The sequence below is a fragment of the Phocoena sinus genome, chromosome 1, assembly GCF_008692025.1.
Source record: "Phocoena sinus isolate mPhoSin1 chromosome 1, mPhoSin1.pri, whole genome shotgun sequence".
NCBI lineage: Eukaryota > Metazoa > Chordata > Mammalia > Artiodactyla > Phocoenidae > Phocoena > Phocoena sinus.
The window spans coordinates 54144726-54166172 of NC_045763.1; the positions used below are offsets into that span (position 1 = coordinate 54144726).

General features: G+C 34.3%; 1 protein-coding gene and 1 non-coding gene across 2 annotated transcripts in view; one reads left to right on the forward strand and one right to left on the reverse strand.

The window, feature by feature from the left end:
• Positions 1–21447, forward strand: part of ATG4C (autophagy related 4C cysteine peptidase) — a gene marked incomplete at its 5' end in the record, with an annotated part of 43201 nt that overhangs the window by 19683 nt on the left and 2071 nt on the right. The window contains 3 exons of the mRNA XM_032603286.1: positions 1607–1685; positions 2345–2421; positions 7523–7642. Of these exons, the coding sequence (XP_032459177.1) occupies positions 1607–1685; positions 2345–2421; positions 7523–7642 (276 nt within the window). The remainder of the gene's footprint in view (positions 1–1606; positions 1686–2344; positions 2422–7522; positions 7643–21447) is intronic.
• On the reverse strand, positions 13081–13187 carry LOC116745686. The gene has a single exon (XR_004347521.1). It is a non-coding gene; the product is annotated as a U6 spliceosomal RNA (small nuclear RNA).

Below are 21447 nucleotides of genomic sequence, written 5' to 3' on the forward strand. Positions count from 1 at the left end.
AATAGAATAATAATAACTATTATTATCAAGTTTTTTGGTATAATTTCATCTTAATTTATTTTTTAGTTAGCTCTAAAATTTTAACTTTATATGCCTTCTCTGTTTCTGTAATTTCTTCAGTGCAGTTCTCCTTTCCAAAAAAACCTCTATGATATTTTCACAAGACTGAAAATATACAAAATTTACAGCCATTAAATATTATAATATAGATCTATATTTATTGATAGGAAAAGATGTTTATGAGATAATGAATGACGAAAGTTACAATAGCATATGTTGTATGGTGCCATATATATAACATTGTATTTATAAGCCTATATGTGAATATATGTAATATAGACAGATGTCAAGAAGGTATCCTCCTAAATGTTAATAATGATGAGTGTTGGGGTTTTGGGAAATTTCTGTGTGTGTTTTTTCAATAACCACCACATATTATTTTTAAGAAAGTAATTAAGTTTAAACAAAACTGTGGTTTGTTTACTTGTTAAGGGAAAAAAACATTTGTTCATACAGTATTTTTGTATCTTCTAGATTTTGAAACATCCTCTCACTTAAGAGAAGGAAAGTTTATTGTTTAATATTTTGGGGTTTTATAACATATACTTTATCATTACTAGTGTTTTCTAACATAATATATGCTAAAATTAATGTAGAAACTATTGATAGGATATTGATTGATTCCACTGGACTTTTTTTTTTTTTGCGGTACGTGGGCCTCTCACAGCTGCGGCCTCTCCTGCTGCAGAGCACAGGCTCCGGACGCGCAGGCCCAGCGGCCACGGCCCATGGGCCCAGCCGCTACGCGGCACGCGGGATCCTCCCAGACTAGGGCACGAACCCGCGACCCCTGCATCGGCAGGCGGACCCCCAAGCCACCTGAGCCACCAGGGAAGCCCTGGACATGTTTTTAATTGATTCCACTCCATGGACATGTTTTTTTTTAAAGTATAGAATTACTTGGCCGAGCTTAAATAGAGTTCTGCTTAGAATAGATGCTGAGGGAAATATTAAACAATTTATTGAAGTACCACTGATATTTTATGATTAGTAAAATAAACTGAGTTTAAATACAGTAATAATTATTATTTTCCTTGGATTAAATTGTTTTCATTAGTCTCTATATTTATTCCAAATGAAGTAGCGTAAAAATTTTGTCATGAATGCCATTGATTAAAAATGGTTTTTAGTTTGTGATTCTAAGACTCAGGTTTCAGTGAAAACAGTGACAATGTCCAATAATTATTTCTAGCATTTCAAAAAGCCTGATGAAAATACTACATTGATCACAGCAAGGCTGCACCAGCTAACTGAAAGGCCAAGTGTTTTTACTTTAGCAGGCATTTTTATTGCCTTTCCATGGTTAATGTTGTTTATCTCTATAACTGGCACATAATAATTGTTTAATGTTGTTGAATGGTTTAAAGAAAATGGAAGATAGTTTAGTGGACAAAAGGATTTCAGAACATGGGGAAAATGTAATAAAAATAAAACTGGTGGTGAAAAATTTGGGAACTACTGCTACTATTAGTAATACAAATTTGGTTGTTTTGAATAATTATCATTTGTCTCTTGACTCTAAATCTGAATTAATTTATTTTGGCAGGGTATTTTAAGCCTTGAATATTGTGTGGGTATTGTTGGTGGCAAACCTAAACAGTCATATTACTTTGCTGGATTTCAAGGTTAGTGATTTAGTAAAATATATTTCTTCTCTGTTTTCTTTTAAAAGTTGGAAAGTTAATATAGGATCATCTAGAAACAGGATGATTAACGGAGCAAAATGAGTACCTTATAAATTCATCAGTCCTACCATAGCCGTTCATTTGTCATTTGGTCCACAACATAATTGGATTCTGTAAAATGTATATTTAATTTCTGTTATTGCACAAACAAGGCATAATTTATTGGTTTTACTAAACTTTAGAAGACATTGCTGCCACATTCTGGCAGTTGCTATTTATATATTTACCTTTTACCAGTTTTAGTGGTGCTAGTTGATGATAAAATGACAAGCAATATGTTCTTCCTGTCAGCATAAAGTAGTGCAATACATTTTTCATATGCAAACTGTAGAATATAATTGTGTGTTTGTGAAAGTAATTTTATCACCAAAAATTAAATGACAGTCTCATCACTTTATAAAAATTCTGCTTATACAAGCATATTTGATTATGCAAAAGTTAATCTGTCCTGTGCAAACCTATGTTTCAGTCAATGAATATCAGTCTGGCAAGCTGTTACTCCCAGATTTTTTTCAGCTATTCTACATAGAAATTGGATTGTAAGCAGTGTAATAATAAGGTGTTTTTTGAATTACTTGTCTTCTGTTTTGTCCTTGTAGATGACAGTTTGATTTACATGGATCCTCATTACTGCCAATCTTTTGTAGATGTCAGCATAAAGGATTTCCCTCTTGAGGTACTGTGGATAAAGAGCTGGTACTGTTTTCTTACCATATGAAGCAAATTCTAATTATTTAGAGATGTGCTAGGCAGCTACGCTTTTATGGTATCACAGTTACAAGTTAATAATAAATATTTTACTAATTTATAAAACCATAATACATACAACGGTCAAAGGTTAAATAATTCGTTGCTGAATTTTAATTTACAATACACTTTCTTCTTCATTTATCTTTGTCTCTAACTTGTTAGATACCCTAGCCCTACCAAAATAAATTAACAAGCCTCCAAGTAACTTTGTACATATACAGATGAATAGTACTGAAGAATTTAAAATGTTAGGTATGTTTAAAAAAAAAGGGAGAAAAAAAGAAAAATAAAGAAGATGATGGAGTTGGGTTAGAGTGACAAAGTGATTGAAGGAGCCTGCAAAATTATTTTGCTTTAATTATAGTAATTAAGTCTTAGCCTCTAGTTAAGTTTTCACGAGTATTAATTGGGTTTCTAATATTTGTTTTAGCTTTGATTTCTTAGTCTTCTTTTCATTTATGTTAATCATTTTCTGATCCAGCATTTAAAAAATTTTTTTTATTGCATTATAGTTGGTTTACAATGTTGTGTTAGTTTCAGGTATACAGCAAAGTGAATCAGTTATACATGTGCAGCACTTTTTTTTTTTTTTGGCGGTACGCGAGCCCGTCACTGTTGTGGTCTCTGCTGTTGCGGAGCGCAGGCTCTGGACACGCAGGCTCAGCGGCCATGGCTCACGGGCCCAGCCACTCCACGGCATGTGGGATCTTCCCGGACCGGGGCACGAACCCGTGTCCCCTGCATTGGCAGGTGGACTCTCAACCACTGCGCCACCAGGGAAGCCCCATGTGCAGCATTTTAATTCAGAAAATTTTGAGAGTGCATAAGTGAGACATGTTATTATTACGTGGTTTTGGTTCTTGTTTTCCCAGGTGATGCTTTTACAGGCTTTTAAAATAATCACTTGAGTGGCATGGATCACTAATTCTCAAGGGCTTGACAAGATGGAAGTGTGGTTTAGTACTTTGTTTTAGTAATAGCTTGCTAGCTAATATTAATACCTAATAAGTATTTAGGGGGTAGATTATGAAAATGGATAAACCACAAGATTAAAAACTGGTTTTAAAAGATACATTATAAAACAGCCTAGCATTTTTTGTAGACTGTTACCTCAACTAAAGTACAAGCGTCTTGAGGCCAGAATCAGCTTTGCTTTCTACTTCCTTCCTTCATAATATTTTGCATGTAAGCTTTAATAAATATTTCTAGTTGGCTGATGGATACTGTGGGAGGAGGCACATAGAATTGTGCTATGTGAACCACACTGTAATTCTTTTGCTGCTGCGTTGTGGTCTTGTGGCACTGATTCCTATGTCTAAGTTACGTTTCCAGTGTGTCTGTGTCAAACTGACTCCTTAAAAAAGTAAATACTTGAGATTCAGATGGAAACTAGTTCACAGTATTCTAGGATTATCTAAAATAGGCAAATTAAAAGATTATTAGTGTTGGTTATTTTGACCAGTAGAAAGAGACTATTCTTCTGATATTTTGAGAGACTCTACAAAGATGCCAGGTCAGTGAATATCCTGGTTATGTCTACACAGTCAATATTAGGAAGGTCGCAGCTCATTATTGGGAGACTGTTGCAACACTTCAGCAGTTCAGTAAAAGCTTGAAGTGGGGTGAAAGTGAGAATGGAAAAGAAGAATTGATTTTAAGAGACTTTGTAAAGTAAAATTTGGTGAAATTAGGTAACTTCTTGAACGCACAGAAGCATTTATTTCTTATATATTGGGACACCAAGAAAGTGGGTTTAAGATGAGCTTTAGCAGTGAGGGTCTGTTGAACTGTGGGTTCACATTGTTAGTGGCTAGGACAGGGCAGAGTGTCAGTTGTTGGGATGAGAGGACTAGTGGATATACATTTGCTTATACACATTTATGAAGTGTGTGTGTGTATACATGCATGTATGTGTGTGTATATATTTAATAAGTTAAAATTTCTTAAACCAGAGACTATTGCTTCATGCTATTTATGATATACTTTCAGAATGACTGATTCTATCTCTTTACAAATACTGAATCTATTCTATTATTAAGGTAATATTGTATTACCTTAATATTAATATTCTATTAATAAGGTAAGAAAAACCTTATTATAGATATGTTAGTCTCTTCTGATTCCTGGGCCCCCAATTCCAAGTTTCAGGTTTTAGGAGGTTTATACAGTGGTGACTATTTTAATATATCCTAGTAAGTTCAGAGAATAGTGGCATTAAAGCTATTAGAATGATGTGATGTGATTATGTAGATAGATGAGTGAATTCATCGGTGAAAGATGTACGCTTTATGAATTACACATGTGAACTGCAGTTTGTAGGAGGTGTTTTTTAGTAAGGATGTATTCTCTAATTAGTTATCTTAGGAAGCTTTATCTAAATCACCAGAATAACACAGCTACACCTAAAAGTATTTGTTTCAGTATTATTTGTATGTTTAGGTAATAGAATCCACTATTCCATATAATAAGCCTAGAACAGGCCTAGGATTTAGTAGGTGCCTGATATCTAACTGTTTGTTTAGGCAGTGAATAAACAGTGTGTTGAAAAATGAAATAAATGGGAATTGACTCACTCTGGCCAGTTTTTTCAGAAATATATTTTATTGTCACAGAAGTGTATCTAGTGATACTTGCTAAAATGTGTTTGTGAAGTAGAAGCTGCTACTCTTAGCAGTCATCAGAATTTTAAAAATTAAAAAAGAAATCTAAGTGCATAGCTCAGATAATTATCACAAAGTGAACATAGCTATGTAATGCCACTTGGGAAAATATTTTAAAGTCTAACTTGTTTTACAGTAAACAGAAATGATTCTGAATTATAAATTAATGTTGGTTTGTTTCAGAATCTTCTTGGGTGAACAAAAGATTATAATTTAAATGGTATAAAATGCCTCTCTGTAATATGAGTCCTAGTACTCATGTAGGAACACCCAATAACAATTTCACTTTTCAGTCATCAGAGATTTATATCTGTGTTTTGGTGAATAATTTCAAAGTTCTTTGTAGGTATCAAAACAACTATGATTAACTAGTGTTTGTCATTATTATCTCTGATGATTGAGGCAATACAGTGAAATAGCACTAAGCCTATTCCGGTTTAGTCTCAGTGGTTCTTACATGAAAACTTGAATCAATACTTTAATATAATTTAGGGCACCCATGTAGACAGGTTAAAAAAATACTTTGTTTGACCGTACAGACTTTTGGTTCTTCTTTCTTATCTCCAAGTAGCAAAAACTAAATAAACATTCCTTATTATTGGCTTTGGAAGGAGTTGGGCAAATGACTATTGTTAGATACCTTGTATGTAGAATAACTTTATTGTAACTGTGACCTGGAACTGTCTGAGCCTTAAACAATAATACTCGTGTATATTGTTAACTAACAAGTTTACCTAGCTCTTCTATGCCTTTCCAGATCTGTTTTTAATATCTCTTTATAAATAAAACAGGTAAAACAATGTTAGAAAAAGTCCAACTAAGACAATACTTGTGTTGATTAGAACACTGGACGTTCCAGTTTAGCTAGGTTGGATCTCACTGTAAAGTAAGTGTTAGCTAAGCATTTCATAGAAGTCATAGTTTTGAAAACACATTTGTTTGGTCTATGCTTACTAGCATGATGTTGGATTTGAATCTAGTATGTGACTGAACTATCCGTAAGGGAAAAAAAAGCAGCTTGGAATGTATTCATTTTGCATATCCTCTGATGATAATATGGGATATTAATTGGATAACTAGGATGTATGTAAAGGGAGAGAAAAGAGTGATTTTGACTGATTCACCATGAACATAAATATGAAAGCCTATATTTTTCTGTGTTTTAATAGATAGTTTCAAGTTGAAATCCCTTAGTTTCAGGCATTAAATGTAGGGAAATTTTAAGTTTATGGGTTCATATCCAGCCTAGATTATTTCTTGAGCTTCTTCTTTAATTCAGAAATATAAAATGTGCAATGAAGAATTTCCCATACCTGTCTCCCATCTGCCCAGTTTTCTTCCTCTCCTTAAACTTGTTAATTTTTGATATCTTTACGCAAATATAAGCAAATATGAATATATATATATATTTTTTTGGCCCTTCTTTTTCTTTTTTTTGCGGTACACGGGCCTCTCACTGTTGTGGCCTCTCCCGTGGCGGAGCACAGGCTCCGGACGCGCAGGCTCAGCGGTCATGGCTCACGGGCCCAGCCGCTCCACGGCATGTGGGATCTTCCCAGACCGGGGCACAAACCCACGTCCCCTGCATCGGCAGGCGGACTCGCAACCACTGTGCCACCAGGGAAGGCCTGGCCCTCCTTTTTAACATAAACTTTTTTTTATACCTACAAAAAAAGATTTGGTAGCATCAGTAATTTTTAAGGACAAGTGTCTGAGCATTCACGCAGTTCAAAAAAAAAATCTTTTGAACAAATATCCTGTGTGGGACTGAACAAGAACTTGAGGTAAAGCTCAGTAGAAGAATGGGTTGGGAGAATGTGTAATTATGTGCTAATTGTGTCAATTGCTAAAACTCTCATGTTGATCTCTTTTTATATCATTATGGAACATTTTCATGAACCAGCGTATTTGTTTACAAAGTCTTCGTATTCTTATTCAAAGGTTTATAAACACTTAAAAAATCTCTAACCAAACAGACTTAATTACACTTTCTTAGAAATAGCTAACTTGATTCTAAACCTTGTACTAGCTTATTCGTGTCTTTGTCAGAGACACATTTTTCTTCCCTTCTGCAAGTGTTAGAAATGCACACCACTTTGACACACTTCCTTTCTTTTGCAGAATGGCACTAATGTTGCATAAGGTGGAGATCTGGTGAATTGAATATACACAATGTTGGCGCTTACGTTTTACAGCTTTGGAGACTGGGAGGGATCATCTTCAGAGGAGAGACTAAAACACCATTTGAAAGCATGTTTGTAGTTTGGAGGAAAGCTAGATAGCAAATTTTAAATTAAGTAATATTTTTGTATACTTAAGTCCATCAAATAAAACTAAATTAATCCTAAAGAACTTTTAAAATTACAGACATTCCACTGCCCTTCTCCCAAAAAGATGTCATTTCGAAAAATGGATCCTAGCTGTACAATAGGATTTTACTGTCGAAATGTTCAGGACTTCAAACGAGCTTCTGAAGAAATCACTAAGGTACTTTTATTTTAAATATTATAATAATATTTGTAAATGATCTAATTTTTATTAGAGGTAGGCTATCAGAAGATAAAAATATATAATGATTCGTTTATAAAATTTCCCCTTGAATGTTAATATTATTAAGAATATTTTGAACCAGAAAATACAACTATTTGGGGATTCCTAGCTTTTGAGGATGATGAAATCACTTAGTGACCAATTGAAAGTATTGATTGCTCCACTAGGTGGCACTGTTGAAATAAAAATCTCTGCAAACTCGCCATGTGCAAGCAATTAGGTTATATTTTATTTGAAGAGGATTTTAAAAGGGCAATCAATACCTTAGGGGGTAGAAAAAAAATTAATGAAGTATTTGATCAAGCCAAATTGTGCATTATTTCTTGTTAGTCCAAGTGTTTTGATTTTTGTAAAGAGAAATGGTGTTTTTGGATTTCTCAGAACTGTTTTATCAAATGAGCTGTATTGTTACCTTCCAATAAACTTGTTTAATTTGATCTATTCTACTTATAGGATCTTGGAAATAGGTTTATTTAACTCCTCTTATTACCTTTAAACTTCTGCATTTTTCTGGCCCTTGAGTACTGCTAAAACATTTATAGGGCCATAAACTCTGTCTATATTTAGTACTTTAGAAAGTAAAAAAATTACTTATTTAGGAAGTAAGCCTAATTGGATGGCTCTCTTTATTAGTATCAATATTATAGGTTATCATTTTTTATTGTAAGTAAAACTAAAACTAGAATCATTTTTGGGAATTCTTAACTTGAGCTCAGTTGTAATATGTATACCTTATTACTGCTTTACTTCCGATTAATTTTATTCAGGAAAATAGACATAGTGGGTTGAAATTTTAGTTTTATAATGTAAAAATACAATGAAAAAAAAAAAGTTTCATTTAAGTTAGGTTTAGTTTACTTGACCTGCCATGTAAAAGAGGAAATTTAACAGGAACATGACAGAAAAATGAATGAGGAGAGGAGAAAATGAGATATGTGAGAACCTTTTCTTATTCCTCATTTCTCACAGTTGTCATCTTTTCATTCTTCTTTTCAACCTGAAAGGCCAAGTGAACATAAGAAAATATGTTTTCTCCATTTTCCCCTCTTTTATTACTTGAAATTAGTATATACATTTGTATATTTTAGTTTGACAATTCTCTGGCTTTATGAAGTATCATGTACGTGCTAAAATATACAAATACAGATATATGGTAATATAGATTGGTGTTGATGAACATTTTCCATTAAAAGTCCCATTTATGTTTCCATTAGTTTATTTTTATCTAGGTTGAAATAAGTATATTTAGAGCAGTGATGTAGTCTACCTCTGGAATAGAAAAAAGCCCAAATTACTGTTACCAAATTGAGAAAAACAATATTCATAAATGAGTTGCATGTTGATATTTTCTGATTAAAAACAGATAGTTTTGTGGTTTTATACTAATAGTTTTTATACTGGAAAACTACTTAGAAGTTATTGCTCTTGATGCATCTAAGTAATATGCAGTATTAAAGCAATGAGAAACCATGTTGAAATATAATATGGAAGTACTGAGAATTTTGCCAGAGTCAATTAACTTTGCTTTAATTATACTGTTGTTCTTAAGTTAATAGCTTTTTGGTAGCAGTATCAAAACCTCACTTTGTCAGTTAATAACTTGATCATTTACTTTTGCTTGGAAGATTGTAAGTTAAGCAATTTTCCTTCTTAAAAACTGAATTCAGCATTTTTAGTTAAACTGTTATTTTGTTCTTTGAAAATTAAAACATCTTAAATTATTTGTTTCTACATAGGATATTTTCAGTTTTCTCATTTTGAAATTGAGCCCAGGTAGTCCAGGTTCTCATGTTTAATTTGTAATGCTATATGAATGAATATTCTAATGCTTATGCCACATGAGTTTAAAATGTTAATAAAAATTGTTAAATTAATTCAGTGTTTAGCAGAGCTCAGTCCAGCAAGTATCTGAATAACTGTCATGTTGAAAACACAAAATGACCAAGGCTTTGCCCTCAAGTAGCATTTATAGTTCAGGAGGTGGCATAAGACAAGTAGACATGTATTACATTGAATATGATAAGCATTCATACAGAAATAGAAATAAATCGATAGGGTAAGGAGGAGTGTTAAAATGAGAGCGATGTTGCATCCAAGTCAAAGTTCTTTATTGTGATGGTGATATTAATATGAGCCCTAAAGTGTAGGCTTAATTTCTGTTGGCTAAGGGAGAAGGGGGAGGGTACGTCAAGCAGAGGAGATAACAAGAGGAAAAGTATTGGAAAAGAAAAATGTAGAGCATCTCTAGAGAATGGCAAATAGTCCAATTTGTTAGGTGCCATGGATACATATAGGGCACGATTTTTTGTCTTCTGATTGCACAAATCAGAATCCCTAGAGGTATGGCCTGGGAGCCTCCATTTCTAACAAACTTCACAAGTAATCTTGTACACCAAATTTGAGAACCACTAGTATAAGACAGTGCAACCTAAAGTGTGATACTTGATGTTTTAAGTGACCCTGGGACAAATATTGATACTTACATATGTATATTCATATTAGAAAAGAATAGCTGGCTTATTAAACATGTGGTTTCCTACTTATCATTGACCTGTACAAGGCTACTGGGGTTAAAATTATGAAAAGAAAATTATTCATTAATTGTAATAGAGATGGCATATATAGTGAAAATAAGGAAGGAGGTATATAACTGTCCAAGGCTTGGGAAACACTGCTATAGGAAATAGTGAAGGATGAGGCTAGAAAAGGAGGTTGGAATAATATTGTGGAGAGTATTGAATGCCAGACTGAAGAAGTTTGTACTTTGCAATATGTTCATTTTATTAAATTAGTTTTTGAAATTTTCAAGCATACGGAAATATAGAGGATAGAATAATAAATGGCCATGTGCTACCTCTAAGCTTAAGGGAGAAAAAAATACCCCACGTATATAATCGAAGTGTATTACCCTTCCCCAATCTTATTCCCTTATTTCCTTCCCAGTGGTAGCCACTATCCTAAATTAGTGTAAATTAGTATACTTGATGTATCTGTAAACAACATACACTGTTTTTTTTGTATGTTCTTAAACTTGTCATTAATTATATATTCATATAAAAATGTTATGTATCCTTTTGCAATTTGCTTTTTCATTTGATAGTGACTTGGAGATTATATCTATTCATGTTGGTCTAGCTTATTCATTTAAACTGCTAAATAGTAGTACATTTTACAGTATACTACATTTTTGTTTTCATCTTTATTGGAGTATAATTGCTTTACAATGGTGTGTTAGTTTCTGCTTTACAACAAAGTGAATCAGTCATACATATACATATGTTCCCATATCTCCTCCCTCTTGCATCTCCCTCCCTCCCACCCTCCCTATCTTACCCCTCCAGGCAGTCACAAAGCACTGAGCTGATATTCCTGTGCTATGTGGCTGCTTCCCACTAGCTATCTACCTTACGTTTCGTAGTGTATATATGTCCATGCCCTCTCTCTCGCTTTGTCACAGCTTACCCTTCCCCCTCCCCATATCCTCAAGTCCATTCTCTAGTAGGTCTGTGTCTTTATTCCTGTCTTACCCCTAGGTTCTTCATGACATTTTTTTTTTCTTAAATTCCATATATATGTGTTAGGATATGGTATTTGTCTTTCTCTTTCTCACTTCACTCTGTATGACAGGCTCTAGATCCATCCACCTCATTACAAATAGCTCAATTTCATTTCTTTTTATGGCTGAGTAATATTCCATTGTATATATGTGCCACATCTTTTTTATCCATTCATCTGATGATGGACACTTAGGTTGTTTCCATCTCCGGGCTATTGTAAATAGAGCTGCAGTGAACATTTGGTACATGACTCTTTTTGAATTATGGTTTTCTCAGGGTATATGCCCAGTAGTGGGATTGCTGGGTCATATGGTAGTTCTATTTGTAGTTTTTTAAGGAACCTCCATACTGTTCTCCATAGTGGCTGTATCAATTCACATTCCCACCAGCAGTGCAAGAGTGTTCCCTTTTCTCCACACCCCTCTCCAGCATTTATTGTTTGTAGATTTTTTGATGATGGCCATTCTGACTGGTGTGAGATGATATCTCATTGGTAGTTTTGATTTGCATTTCTCTAATGATTACTGATGTTGAGCATTCTTTCATGTGTTTGTTGGCAGTCTGTATATCTTCTTTGGAGAAATGTCTATGTAGGTCTTCTGCCCATTTTTGGATTGGGTTGGTTGTTTTTTTGATATTGAGTTGCATGAGCTGCTTGTAAATTTTGGAGATTAATTCCTTTGTCAGTTACTTCATTTGCAATATTTTCTCGCATTCTGAGGGTTGTCTTTTGGTCTTGTTTATGGTGTCCTTTGCTGTGCAAAGCTTTGAAGTTTCATTAGGTCCCATTTGTTTAGTTTTGTTTTTATTTCCATTTCTCTAGGAGGTGGGTCAAAAAGGATCTTGCTGTGATTTATATCGGAGAGTGTACTGCCTATGTTTTCCTCTAAGAGTTTGATAGTTTCTGGTCTTACATTTAGGTCTTTAATCCATTTTGAGCTTATTTTTGTGTATGGTGTTAGGGAGTGATCTAATCTCATACTTTTACATGTAGCTGTCCAGTTTTCCCAGCACCACTTATTGAAGAGGCTGTCCTTTCTCCACTGTACACTCCTGCCTCCTTTATCAAAGATAAGGTGACCATATGTGCGTGGGTTTATCTCTGTGCTTTCTATCCTGTTCCATTGATCTCTCTTTCTGTTTTTGTGCCAGTACCATACTGTCTTGATTACTGTAGCTTTGTAGTATAGTCTGAAGTCAGGGAGCCTGATTTCTCCAGCTCCATTTTTCGTTCTCAAGATTGCTTTGGCTATTCGGAGTCTTTTGTGTTTTCATACAAATTATGAAATTTTTTGTTCTAGTTCTGTGAAAAATGCCAGTGGTAGTTTGATAGGGATTGCATTGAATCTGTAGATTGTTTTGGGTAGTAGAGTCATTTTCACAATGTTGATTCTTCCAATCCAAGAACATGGTATATCTCTCCATCTCTTTGTATCATCTTTAATTTCTTTCATCAGTGTCTTATAATTCTCTGCATACAGGTCTTTTGTCTCCTTAGGTAGGTTTATTCCTAGATATTTTATTCTTTTTGTTGCAGTGGTAAATGGGAGTCTTTTCTTGATTTCACTTTCAGATTTTTCATCATTAGTGTATAGGAATGCCAGAGATTTCTGTGCATTAATTTTGTATCCTGCTACTTTACCAAATTCATTGATTAGCTCTAGCAGTTTTCTGGTAGCATCTTTAGGATTCTCTATGTATAGTATCATGTCATCTGCAAACAGTGACAGCTTTACTTCTTTTCCAATTTGGATTCCTTTTATTTCCTTTTCTTCTCTGATTGCTGTGGCTATAACTTCCAGAACTATGTTGAATAAGAAAAATATGGAATGCTTTACAAATTTGCGTGTCATCCTTGAGCAGGGGCCATGCTAATCTTCTCTGTATCGTTCCAATTTTAGTATATGTGCTGCCAAAGAGAGCACTACAGTATACTACATTTAAAAACATGTATTTATTGAATTTTTTGAAGTATAGTTGATTTACAATGTTACATTAATGTCTGCTGTACAGTTGTACATATATATGTATATATATTCTTTTATACATGTATATCCTCAGTTGTTCATATATATACTTTTTTGTATTCTTTTCCATTATGGTTTATCACAGGATATTGAATATAGTTCCCTGTGCTGTACAGTAGGACCTTGTTGTTTGTTTATTTATTTATTGAGGTAGAGATGTTGAACATCTTTTCATATCTGTTGGCCAATCAGCATGTCTTCTTTCAAGAAACAGCTATTTAGGTTTTCTCCCCAGTTTTTGATTGGGTTGTTTGTTTTATTTGATATTGAGTAGTATGAGCTGTTTGTACATTTTAGATATTAACCCCTTGTCAGGTGCATCGTTTGCAAATATTTTCTCCCATTCTGTGGGTTGTCTTTTAATTTTGTTGATTGTTTCCTTTGCTGTGCAAAAACTTATAAGTTTGTTTAGGTCCCATTTGTTTACTTTTGCTTTTATTTCTTTTGTCTTGGGAGACTGATCTAAGAAAATATTGCTATGATTTATGTCGAAGAATGTTTTGTCTGTGTTCTCTTCTAGGAGTTTTATGGTGTCATGTCCTGTATTTAGGTCTTTAAGACATTTTGATTTTGTTTTGTATATATGGTTTGAGGGAGTGTTCTAATTTCACTGATTTATGTGAGGCTGTCCAGCTTTCCCAGCACCACTTGCTGAAGGGATTGTCTTTTCTCCATTGTATATTCTTGCTTCCTTTGTTATAGATTAATTGACAGTAGGTGTGTGGGTTTACTTCTGGGCTCTCTATTCTGTTCCATCTATCTATGTGTCTGTTTCTGTGCCAATACCATGCTGTTTTGATTACTGTAGCTTTGTAGTATTGTCTGAAGTCTGGGAGGGTTTTGCCTCCAGCTTTGTTCTTTTCCCTCAGGAATGCTTTGGCAACTCTGGGTCTTTTGTGGTTGCATATAAATTTTAGTATTATTTCCTCTGGTTCTGTGAAAAATGTCTTGGATAATTTGATAGGGATTGCATTAAATCTGTAGATTGCTTTGAGTAGTACAGCCTTTTAACAATATTAATTCTTTCAATCCAAGAGCATGAGATATCTTTCCATTTCTTTAAATCATCTTCAGTTTCCTTTATCAGAGTTTTATAGTTTTCAGTGTATAGGTCTTTCACCTAGGATGCTGCCATTTTAGGTTAGCACTACAATTCATTTCCTTCTAATCTTTTTTCTTTCTTTTTTTAATAATTGTGTTTTTTCTTTTTATATTGAATTATAATTGACATACAATATTAGACTAGTTTCAGTTGTACAACATGGTGATTCAATATTTTTACACATTATGAAGTGATCACCATGATAAGTCCAGTTACCATCTGTCACCATACAGAGTAATTACAATATTATAGACTATATTCCCCATGGTGTAGAATACATCCCTGTGACTTTTTTATTTTATTTAATTAATTTATTTATTTATTTAAACATCTTTATTGGAGTATAATTGCTTTACAATGGTTTGTTGGTTTCTGCTTTATAACAAAGTGAATCAGTTATACATATACATATATCCCCATATCTCTTACCTCTTGTGTCTCCCTCCCTCCCACCCTCCCTATCCCACCCCTCTAGGTGCTCACAAAGCACTGAGCTGATCTCCCTGTGCTATGTGGCTGCCTCCCACTAGCTATCTATTTTACATTTGGTAGTGTATATATGTCCATGCCACTCTTTCACTTTGTCCCACCTTACCCTTGCCCTGCCTCGTATCCTCAAGTCCATTCTCCAGTAGGTCTGTGTCTTTATTCCTATCTTGCCCCTAGTTCTTCATGACCTTTTTTTTATTATTATTCCATATATATGTTAGCATACAGTACTTGTTTTTCTCTTTCTGACTTATTTCATTCTATATGACAGACTCTAGGTCCATCCACCTCACTACAGATAACTCAATTTCGTTTCCTTTTATGGCTGAGTAATATTCCATTGTATATATGTGCCACATCTTCTTTATCCACTCATCTGTTGATGGACACTTAGGTTGATTCCATGTCCTGGCTATTGTAAATAGAGCTGCAAGGAACATTGTGGTGCATGACTCTTTTTGAATTATGGTTTTCTCAGGGTATATGCCCAGTAGTGGGATTGCTGGGTCGTATGGTAGTTCTATTTGTAGTTTTTTAAGGAACCTCCATACTGCTCTCCATAGTGGCTGTATCAATTTACATTGCCACCAACAGTGCCAGAGGGTTCCTTTTTCTCCACACCCTCTCCAGCATGTATTGTTTGTAGATTTTTTGATGATGGCCATTCTGACCGGTGTGAGATGATATCTCATTGTAGTTTCGATTTGCATTTCTCTGATGATTAATGATGTTGAGCATTCTTTCATGTGTTTGTTGGCAATCTGTATATCTTCTTTGGAGAAATGTCTATTTAGGTCTTCTGCCCATTTTTGGATTGGGTTGTTTGTTTTTTTGATATTGAGCTGCTTTTAAATTTTGGAGATTAATCCTTTGTCAGTTGCTTCATTTGCAAATATTTTCTCACATTCTGAGGGTTGTCTTTTTGTCTTGTTTATGGTGTCCTTTGCTGTGCAAAAGCTTTTAAGTTTCATTAGGTCCCATTTGTTTAGTTTTGTTTTTATTTCCATTTCTCTAGGAGGTGGATCAAAAAGGATCTTGCTGTGATTTATGTCATAGAGTGTTCTGCCTATGTTTTCCTCTAAGAGTGTGATAGTGTCTGGCCTTACATTTAGGTCTTTAATCCATTTTGAGTTTATTTTTGTGTGTGGTGTTAGGGAGTGTTCTAAGTTCATTCTTTTACATGTAGCTGTCTAGTTTTCCCAGCACCGCTTATTGAAGTGGCTGTCTCTTCTCCATTTTATATTCTTGCCTCCTTTATCAAAGATAAGGTGACCATATGTGCGTGGGTTTATCTCTGTGCTTTCTATCCTGTTCCATTGATCTATCTTTCTGTTTTTGTGCCAGTACCATACTGTCTTGATTACTGTAGCTTTGTAGTATAGTCTGAAGTCAGGGAGCCTCCAGCTCCGTTTTTCTTTCTCAAGATTACTTTGGTTATATGGGGTTTTTTGTGTTTTCATACAAATTGTGAAATTTTTTGTTCAAATCTGTGAAAAATGCCAGTGGTAGTTTGATGGGGATTGCATTGAATCTGTAGATTGCTTTGGGTAGTATAGTCATTTTCACAATGTTGATTCTTCCAATCCAAGAACATGGTATATCTCTCCATCTCTTTGTATCATCTTTAATTTCTTTCATCAGTATCTTATGATTTTCTGCATACAGGTCTTTTGTCTCCTTAGGTAGGTTTATTCCTAGATATTTTATTCATTTTGTTGCAGGGGTAAATGAGAGTGTTTTCTTAATTTCACTTTCAGATTTTTCATCATTAGTGTATAGGAATGCCAGAGATTCCTGTGCATTAATTTTGTATTCTGCTACTTTACCAAATTCATTGATTAACTCTAGTAGTTTTCTGGTGACATCTTTAGGATTCTCTATGTATAGTATCATGTCATCTGCAAACAATGACTGTTTTACTTCTTCTTTTCCAATTTGTATTCCTTTTATTTCTTTTGCTTCTCTGATTGCCATGGCTAGGACTTCCAAAACTGTGCTGAATAATAGTGGCGAGAGTGGACATCCTTTTCTTGTTTCTGATCTTAGAGGAAATGCTTTCAGTTTTTCACCATTGCGAATGGTGTTTGCTGTGGGTTTTTAATATATGGACTTTATTATGTTGAGGTAGGGTCCGTCTGTGCCCACTCCCTGGAGAGTTTTTAATCATAAATAGGTGTTGAATTTTGTGAAAAGCTTTTTCTGCATTTATTGAGATGATCATTTGGTTTTTTATTCTTCAGTTTATTAATATTGGTGTATCACATTGATTTTTTTTTAACAATTTTCTATTGGAGTATAATTGCTTTACAATGTTGTGTTAGTTTCTGCTGTATAACAAGTGAATCAGCTATATCACATTGATTTGATTTGCATATATTGAAGAATCCTTGCATCCCTGGGTTAAATCCCACTATCATGGTGTATGATCCTTTTAATGTGCTGTTGGATTATGTTTGCTAGTATTTTGTTGAGGATTTTTGCATCTATATTCATCAGTGATATTGGCCTATAGTTTTCTTCTTTGGTAACATCTTTGTCTAGTTTTGGTATCAGGGTAGTGGTGACCTCATAGAATGAGTTTGGGAGTGTTCCTCCCTCTGCTATATTTTGGAAGAGTTTGAGAACCATAGGTGTTAGCTCTCCTCTAAATGTTTGATAGAATTCGCCTGTGAAGCCATCTGGTCCTGGGGCTTTTGTTTGTTGGAACTTTTTTTTTTTTCTTTTTGCGGTACACAGGCCTCTCACTGTTGTCGCCTCTCCGTTGTGGAGCACAGGCTCCGGATGCGCAGGCTCAGTGGCCATGGCTCATGGGCCCAGCCGCTCCATGGCATGTGGGATCTTCCCGGACCGGGGCACGAACCCGTGTCCCCTGCACCGGCAGGCGGACTCTCAACCACTGTGCCACCAGGGAAGCCCTGTTGGAACATTTTTAATCACAGTTTCAATTTCAGTGCTTGTGATTGGCCTGTTTATATTTTCTATTTCTTTCTGGTTCAGTCTGGTAAGGTTGTGCTTTTCTAAAAATTTGTCCATTTCTTCCAGGTTGTCCATTTTTTTGGCATAGAGTTGCTTGTAGTAGTCTCTTAAGATGCTTTGTATTTCTTTGGGGTCCATTGTAACTTCTCCTTTTTCATTTCTAATTTTATTGATTTGAGTCCTTTCCCTCTTCTTGATGAGTCTGGCTAAATGTTTATCAATTTTGTTTATCTTCTCAAAGAACCGGCTTTTAGTTTTATTGATCTTTCCTATTGTTTTCTTTGTTTCTATTTCATTTATTTCTGCTCTGATCTTTATGATTTCTTTCCTTCTGCTGACTTTGGGTTTTGTTTGTTCTTCTCTCTCTAGTTCCTTTAGGTGTAAGTTTAGATTGTTTATTTGGAATTTTTTCTTGTTTCTTGAGGTAGGATTTTATTGCTATAAACTTCCCTCTTAGAATTTCCTTTGCTGCATCCCATAGGTTTTGGATCGTTGTGTTTTCATTGTCATTGTCTCTAGGTACTTTCTGATTTCCTCTTTGATTCTTCAGTGATCTCTTGGTTATTTAGTAATGTATTGTTTAGCCTCCATGTGTTTGTGTTTTTTTATGTTTTCTTCCCTGTAATTTATTTCTATTCTCATAGCATTGTGGTCGGAAAAGATGCTTGATAGATTTCAATTTTCTTAAATTTACCAAGGCTTGATTTGTGACCGAAGATGTGATCTATCCTGGAGAATGTTCTGTGCGCACTTGAGACGAAAGCGTAATCTGCTGTTTTCAGATGGAATGTCCTATAAATATTAGTTAAATCTGTGGTCTGTTGTGTCATTTAAAGCTTGTGTTTTCTTATTTATTTTCTGTCTGGATGATCTGTGCACTGGTGTAAGTGAGGTGTTAGGTTACCCCAGTATTACTGTGTTACTGTCAATTTCCTCTTTTATAGCTGTTAGCATTTGCCTTATGTATTGAGGTGCTCCTATGTTGGGTGCATATATATTTATAATTGTTATATGTTCTTGGATTGATCCCTTGGTCATTATGTAGTATCCTTACTTGTCTCTTGTAACATTCTTTATTTTAAAGTCTATTTTGTCTTATATGAGTATTGCTACTCCAGCTTTCTTTTGATTTCCATTTGCATGGAAAATTTTTTCATCACTTTACTTTCAGTCTGTATGTGTCCCTAGGTCTGCAGTGGGTCTCCTATAAACAGCATATATATGTGTCTTGTATTTGTATCTATTCAGGAAGACTGTGTCTTTTGGTTGGAGCATTTAATCCATTCATATTTAAGGTAATTATCGACATGTATGTTCCTATTACCATTTTCTTAATTGTTTTGGGTTTGTTTTTGTAGGTCCTTTTCTTCTCTTGTGTTTCCCACTTAGAGAAGTTCCTTTAGCATTTGTTGTAGAGCTGGTTTGGTGGTGCTGAATTCTCTTCGCTTTTGCTTGTCTGTAAAGCTTTTGATTTCTCCATCGAATCTGAATGAGATCCTTGCTGGGTAGAATAATCTCGGTTGTAGGTTCTTCCCTCTCTTTAAATATATCATGCCACTCCCTTCTGGCTTGTAGAGTTTCTGCTGAGAAATCAGCTGTTAACCTTATGGGAGTTACATTGTATGTTATTTGTCATTTTTCCCTTGCTGCTTTCAATAATTCACTTTGTGTTTAATTTTTGTCAATTTGATTACTATGTGTCTTGGCGTGTTTCTCCTTGGGTTTATCCTGCCTGGGACTCTCAGCGCTTCCTGGGCTTGCTGGCTGTTTCCTTTCCCATGTTAGGGAAGTTTTTGACTATAATCTCTTCAAATATTTTCTCTGGTCCTTTCTCTGTCTCTTCTTCTGGGACCCCTATAATGTGAATGTTAGTGCATTTAATGTTGTCCCAGAGGTCTCTTAGGCTGTCTTCATTTCTTTTCATTCTTTTTTCTTTATTCTGTTCTGTGGCAGTGAATTCCACCATTCTGTCTTCCAGGTCACTTATCCGTTCTTCTACCTCAGTTATTCTGCTATTGATTCTGTCTAGTATATTTTTGATTTCAGATGTTGTGTTGTTCATCTCTGTTGTTTGTTCTTTAATTCTTCTAGATCTTTGTTAAACATTTCTTGCATCTTTCTCAGTCTTTGCCTCCATTCTTTTTCCAAGGTCTAGGACCATGTTCACTATCATTATTCTGAATTCTTTTTCTGGAAGGTTACCTCTATCCACTTCATTTAGTTGTTTTTCTGGGGTTTTATCTTATTCCCTCCTCTGATACATAGTCCTCTGCTTTTCATTTTGTCTATCTTTCTGTGAATGTGGTTTTCATTCCACAGGCTGCAGGATTGTAGCCCAGTATTTATTATGTAATGTTAAAGGAAAAACAGGATAAACACTATATATAAAATTTAATCTCAGTTTTGTTAAAGTAATTTTAAACATGTACTTTTAAAAGTCTAGACGGAAATACAACAAAATATTAAATATTTCCCCAAGTTATTAAATGTCTTTCATTATCTTTATTTGTATCAATTGATATAATACCCCAAGTCATATAGATAACCTAATTTGGAATTTTCTTTGTGTAGATTTTATATTATCCATTATGGAGGGACCTTAATGTTTTGACAGTGCATCCTATTTTGTAGTATAAAAAAGAAAACTAAACTTTTCCCTTCTAATAGAAGTTCAAATCAATGGTTATTCTTAAAAAAAAAAGTCTAAAAAATTCTTGATATGGTGCTTAGAGCTTTGAAAAGCATTTGAAAGGCATCTTGATTTTGAAAGAAAGGATGAAGACATGATAATGTTAGCTTTGCGTGTTGAGTTGAAAATGATACAATGATACCTGCTTGTTAGATACTGGACTTTTATAAGTGATGTTAAATGAATATAAAATGGTAACAATTTTGGACTGTATTCCACCTATTGGCTCGAGGTGAAAGATGATTGATCAGATGCCGGCCCCCTCTGTCTCTTACTTTTCATTTCCACATTTTTGCCCTTCTCTCTACCTTTTTTATTTTTAGAATGTAAGTTAAATGAATTTGAGAAGTGTAAAAAGTAGGAGCACAATATGAATTATAGGATCAATCATATTTCATCATATCTGGTTTTTTAAGTACTTGATTGTTTTTAAATGGTTCACTTCCACTCAATTAGAAAATGGATTTCATATTAACTGTCTCATTGAAATATTTTAAATTTAACATTGTATCTGTAGCCTAGGGCTACATATTTATTTTAGCCAAGAGAATCTATAAATGTAATATATAAGAATTTGATGAGCCGTCAGTTGAATATCAACATTTGAGAGAATTTAGTTTTTACTGCTAAAATTATCCTTAAATTATATTTAATTGATCATTATTAATGATGTATAAGTACTATCGATATTTTTTCAGCATTCTTTGTAACTCACATAAACTTTTCAGAATCCTTCTTATACGTCCTGGTTACCTATAGAAATGTTTATTTCTATAAAAACATCCTTCACTCAAAAATTTTTATTCACCTTAAAATGAAAATTGTTTTAATTTTTTAATAGACTTTGTTTAACAGAAATATTTAAATGGTTTAGAATGGGTTGTTGGCTTGTCAACAAATCC